We start from the raw sequence: 5,445 nt of genomic DNA, 5'->3' as shown, positions 1-5,445 counted from the left end.
GAGCAGAGGCTGATTGGAGCTGAAGTGACAATGGCATTGTCCCTGTTGAATTAATGTGGCCCTGGGGTGCTATCATCCCTCTAATGGCCTGAACACGTTGCTTTTATGGGTGGAGGAGGGGGGCTGGGGCGTTGTTGCGGGAGTGGGAAATAGAGGATATAGGGGGAAGAACAAGACCACAGAGTAATGCATGGAGAGATGTAGTTAGTTAGCGAAAGGTTTAGAGCCACACAGAGTTGTGGTGGACATAGAGACCGAGAGTGTCCGGGTTCTGAGGCTCAGAGGTGTTCAGAGAGCGACAGTGTTTCTCTTGCCTTATCAATGTCGCAATGATGTCCGTGGTTAAGTTATTGTACTAGAGTGGCGATGCATCGTTGCACATATTTGTATCTGTTTCTATGTCTCTGTATGCACAGGGGAACTCAGAGTTCCGTGCTCAGACAGTGACCTCCGTCTTGCTGTTGGTGGAGTAGCTCTTATGCCTGGTGTGGTGGTAGGAGGATGGGTGGCCGTATGACACAGGGTGTTTGAACAGCTCCGGGAAATTCTCTACACTGTGCTGTCTCCTGGTGGAGTAGGCATGCCGGTGGGCCGAGATGTGCCCAGGGTGGGAGGTCTGCCTCTGGACGTGGCGTCCACTGGTGTCCCAGGCTTTGAAGGCTGAGCTGGAGAACAGGGGGTGGCTGGTGGTCTTGGGCAAACAGGACCTCTCCAGGTGGCTCTGGGGGATGGAGATGGAGAGGGTTGTTGGGAGGTTGTGCTGGGAGGAGAGCTGGTGGTGGTCTTGGTGTAGGTAGGACTTGTCTTTGGGGTGCAGGGAGATGGGCTGGAAGGCTGAAGGGCCTGCCTGGTACTGGGAGAAGTCCATCAAAGGGTAGCTCTTATAGTAGCCCCCAGAGGCAGTGTCCGCTGCAGAGAGAGAGAGAGAGAGTGAGAGAGAGCGCTGTGGGTTTGAGTCATAATATCGCTTTCACACAGATGATTGTAGCTTTCACTTTCGAATGAAGCACCATAGTTGGGGTCAATTCCATTTCATTCAAGGGTTTTTCTTTATTTTTATTGTAGAATAATAGTGAAGACATCAAAACTATAAAATAACACATATGAAATCATGTAGTTACCAAAAAAGTGTTAAACAAATCAAAATATATTTTATATTTGAGATTCTTCAAAGTAGCCACCCTTTGTCTTGATGACAGCTTTGCACACGCTTTGAATTCTCTCAACCAGCTTCAAATGGAATGCTTTTCCAACAGTCTTGAGGGTGTTCCCACATATGCCGTGCACTTGTTAGCCAGTTTTCCTTCACTCTGCGGTCCAACTCAATTGGGTTGAGTTGGGGGATTGTGGGTGCGGCAGGTAGCCTAGTGGTTAGAGCGTTCGGCCAGTAACCGAAAGGTTGCTAGATCGAATCCCCGAGCGGACAAGGTAAWAATCTGTCATTCTGTCCCTGAACTAGGCAGTTAACCCACTGTCTTTGTAAATAAGAATTTGTTCTTAATTGACTTGCCTAGTTAAATAAAAACCATTGTGGAGGCCAGGTCATCTGATGCAGCACTCCATCACTCTCCTTCTTGGTCAAATAGCCCTTACACAGCCTGGAGGTGTGTTAGGTCATTGTCCTATTGTCCTGTTGAAAAACAAATGATAGTCCCACTAAGCGCAAACCAGATGGGCTGGCATATCCCTGCAGAATGCTGTGGTAGCCATGCTGGTTAAGTATGCCTTGAATTCTAAATAAATCACAGAGTGTCACCAGCAAAGCACCATGCTTCACGGTGGGAACCACACATGCGGAGATCATACGTTCACCTACTCTGCGTTTCACAAAGACATGGCGGTTGGAACCAAAAATCAAGGGACAGATTTCCACCGGTCTAATCTCAATTGCTTGTGTTTCTTGGCCCAAGCAAGTCTCTTCTTATTGGTGTCTTTTAGTAGTTGTTTCTTTGCAGCAATTTGACCATGAAGACCTGATTCACGCAGTCTCTTCTGAACAGTTGATGTTGAGATGTCTGTTACTTGATCTCTGTGAAGCATTTATTTGGGCTGCAATTTCTGAGGCTGGTAACTCTAATGAACTTATCCTCTGCAGCAGTGATAACTCTGGGTCCTTTCCTGTGGCGGTCCTCATGAGAGCCAATTTCCTCATAGCGCTGGATGGTTTTTGTGACTGCGCTTGAAGAAACTTTCAGCGTTCTTGAAATTTTCCGCATTGACTGACCTTCATGTCTTAAAGTAATGATGGACTGTCGTTTCTCTTTGCTAATTTGAGCTGTTGTTGCCATAATATGGACTTGGTCTTTTACCAAATCGTGCTATCTTCTGTACACCACCCCTACCTTGTCACAACACAACTGATTGGCTCAAACACATTAAGAAGGAAAGAAATTCCACAAATTAACTTTTAACAAGGCACACCTGTTAATTGAAATGCATTCCAGGTGACTATCTCATGAAGCTGGTTGAGAGAATGCCAAGCTTTTGCAAAGCGGTCATCAAAGGGTGGCTACTTTGAAGAATCTCAAATATAAACTATATTTTGATTTGTCGCTTTTTTGGTGACTACATGATTCCATATGTGTTATTACATAGTTTTGATGTCTTCACTATTATTCTGCAATGTAGAAAATCATAAAATAAAGAAAATCCCTTGAGTAKGTGTCCAAACTTTTGACTGGTACTGTATGTGCATGTATATGTGTGTGTGTGTCTACCTATGTGCGTATGCATGTGTGTGTGTCATCTCCAGGTCTCTGTCAGGTCGGATCAGCGTTGTCTGCCAGCGTTGTCTGCCAGGTGATGTGTGTGATGCCTGGATGCTCATTAGAGCCGCTGAGAGACATCTATGACAGTGAATTGGAGCGGATGCTTCTGAGAGGAACTCCGAGTGCATTTTGGGTTTGGAATACTTTCAATTCCACTCTGCTCAGTGAATCATCCCTCTATCCCTGAAAAGTAGACTGTGGAGTGACAGAGGTTCCTGTCCTTTTCTGTTGCTAGGTTTCTCTTCAGTCTGTCAGTGTGGATGGTGTGTTCTGTCCCAAAACACTGCCAAAATGTTGCTTCAGTCACACTGCCATAACGTTGCTTCAGTCACACTGCCATAACGTTGCTTCAGTCACACTGCCATAACGTTGCTTCAGTCACAAAATAAAAATGACAGTGAATGTGCAACTTTATTTCTTTGTTTCCAAAGTTTATGATCTGCCAATCTGTACCATAACATCACTTCAGTTCCTACTCTACAGTAACTAACTTGAACGTGGTTGTTTGTATGACCTTGACCTATATGGCTTGGACCTCATCTTCGGTAAAGGCTGAGACTGTATGACCTGTATATGGCTTGGACCTCATCTTTCTGGTAAAGGCCTGAGACTGTATGACCTGTATATGGCTTGGACCTCATCTTTCTGTTAAAGGCCTGAGACTGTATGACCTGTATATGGCTTGGACCTCATCTTTCTGGTAAAGGCCTGAACTGTATGACCTGTATATGGCTTGGACCTCATCTTTCTGGTAAAGGCCTGAGACTGTATGACCTGTATATGGCTTGGACCTCATCTTTCTAGTAAAGGCCTGAGACTGTATTGTGTGTAGTATATCTGCTTTCATTCATGATATCTCTCTGCCATGAGGGGAACTCAATTCGCCTCAGATGCCAGCTGGAAAACCCTGGGCTGGTTTGAAAGGTTACGGTGCCAGTCTGGATAATGATCAGCTTGTCCTGGAATGTACATTGGATGTTTGTGTGTGCACATTAGTGTGTCCATATGTTTGTGCATGTCTTTGTATGTGGCCTTACCCACAGCCCTGAGGGAGKTGTACTTGTTGAGGCCCAGTCCACTGAGATTGCTGTGGGGGTGAGGCATTCCTGGATAGAAGGCTGAATTGTTCAGGTGGTAGTGCTCTGTAGGGAGAGAGAGAAAAGCAAGTAATAAGATTAAGATCACTTTATTGTCAATTGTACGGACAGAGAACCGTTTAAATGCTCCTAACATTTGTGACTGGGATTGAGAAGTCTTCTTTTCCAGTCTAGATATGTCTGTTGCAAAGGGCTGTTTTGACAGAAGGAGAAGGTGGCTTCTAGTGTTAAATGAGGTGTGGCTAATTAACAATGGAACAAACAAACTAGGTMCAAAAAACGGTCACTAATTGCATCAATGAGTGCTGCTGGCCCAGCCTCTATCATGCTGTCAGGGGCCACAAGGAAATTGGGACACTGGAGTTGCATAGGGGCAGATTCTGCTCATACCCTGCATGGTCAGTGGCAATACAACTGGGGTTGGTAACCTATATGAACACATAGGCAGAATGATTATTCCCATAGAAATTCCCACGTTTTTCAACAGTGCCATGGCATGACATTGCTGTTAGCAGTATGATATTGGTATATGTCTGTGACCTCTAAATGTTGATTGATCTGTTGATTGATTCAGATTGAGTGTGCATCCTCTTTTCCCTGAAGTCATTTGCTACATACATTGTGTGTGTGTGTGTGTGTGTGAGAGAATGTGTGTGTGAGAGAATGTGTGTGTGGGAGTTTGAATGTCAAATCAAATCAAATGTTATTGGTCACATACACATGGTTAGCAGATGTTAATGCGAGTTTAGCGAAGTGCTTGTGCTTCTAGCAGTAATATCTAACAAGTAATCTAACAATTTCACAACAGCTACCTTTTTACACACAAGTGCATAGGAATTAGAACGCGAAGCGAGGCAGCCAACTCTGTTGGCGCCGGAAGAGTGTGTGTGTGTGTGAGAGAGTATGGTTGTCTCTGTGTGTGTAAGTGTTTAACTATACTTGTGGGGACCAAAAATCCCCACAAGAATAGCAAGCAAACAAACAAAACTTTGACCAACTGGGGACATTTTGTTAGTTTCTAGGGGGTTTAGAGTTAGGGTTAGAATTACGTTAAGGGTAGGAGCTAGGGTTAGGTTTAGGGTTAGGAGCTAGGGTTAGGTTTAGGGTTAGGAGCTAGGGTTAGGTTTAGGGTTAGGAGCTAGGGTTAGGTTTASGGTTAGGTTTAAGGTTAGGTTTAGGGTTAAGGTTAGGGTTAGGTTTACGGTTAGGGGTTAGGGAAAATAGGATTTTGAATGGGACTGAATTGTGTGTCCCCACAAGGTTAGCTGTACAAGGCTGTGTGTGTGAGAGTATGAGTTTCTGTGTGTGAGAATTAATTCATGTGTGTGTGTGCATGCTCAGTTGTGTGCATGTATACAGAATGATGACAGGTGTGTTTGACTGGTGTCATGGACAGGTGTGTTTGACTGGTGTCATGGACAGGTGTGTTTAACTGGTGTCATGGACAGCTGTGTTTGACTGGTGTCATGGACAGGTGTGGTTTGACTGGTGTCATGGACAGGTGGGGTTTGACTGGTGTCATGGACAGGTGTGTTTAACTGGTGTCATGGACAGCTGTGTTTGACTGGTGTCATGGACAG

At 44.9% G+C, this 5,445-nt stretch overlaps 1 protein-coding gene across 1 annotated transcript in view; it reads right to left on the bottom strand.

Moving 5' to 3' along the window:
* Positions 1 to 436: 436 nt before the first annotated feature.
* Positions 437 to 5,445, bottom strand: part of LOC139029208 (protein shisa-9-like) — a 7,613-nt gene continuing 2,604 nt past the window's right edge. The window contains exons 2-3 of the mRNA XM_070448715.1: positions 3,806 to 3,910; positions 437 to 909 (exon numbers count right to left, since the gene is read on the bottom strand). Of these exons, the coding sequence (XP_070304816.1) occupies positions 437 to 909; positions 3,806 to 3,910 (578 nt within the window). The remainder of the gene's footprint in view (positions 910 to 3,805; positions 3,911 to 5,445) is intronic.

The sequence above is a fragment of the Salvelinus sp. IW2-2015 genome, linkage group LG18 (assembly GCF_002910315.2).
Source record: "Salvelinus sp. IW2-2015 linkage group LG18, ASM291031v2, whole genome shotgun sequence".
Classification (NCBI taxonomy): Eukaryota; Metazoa; Chordata; class Actinopteri; order Salmoniformes; family Salmonidae; genus Salvelinus; species Salvelinus sp. IW2-2015.
This window is presented reverse-complemented; position numbering and strand designations above follow the sequence as displayed.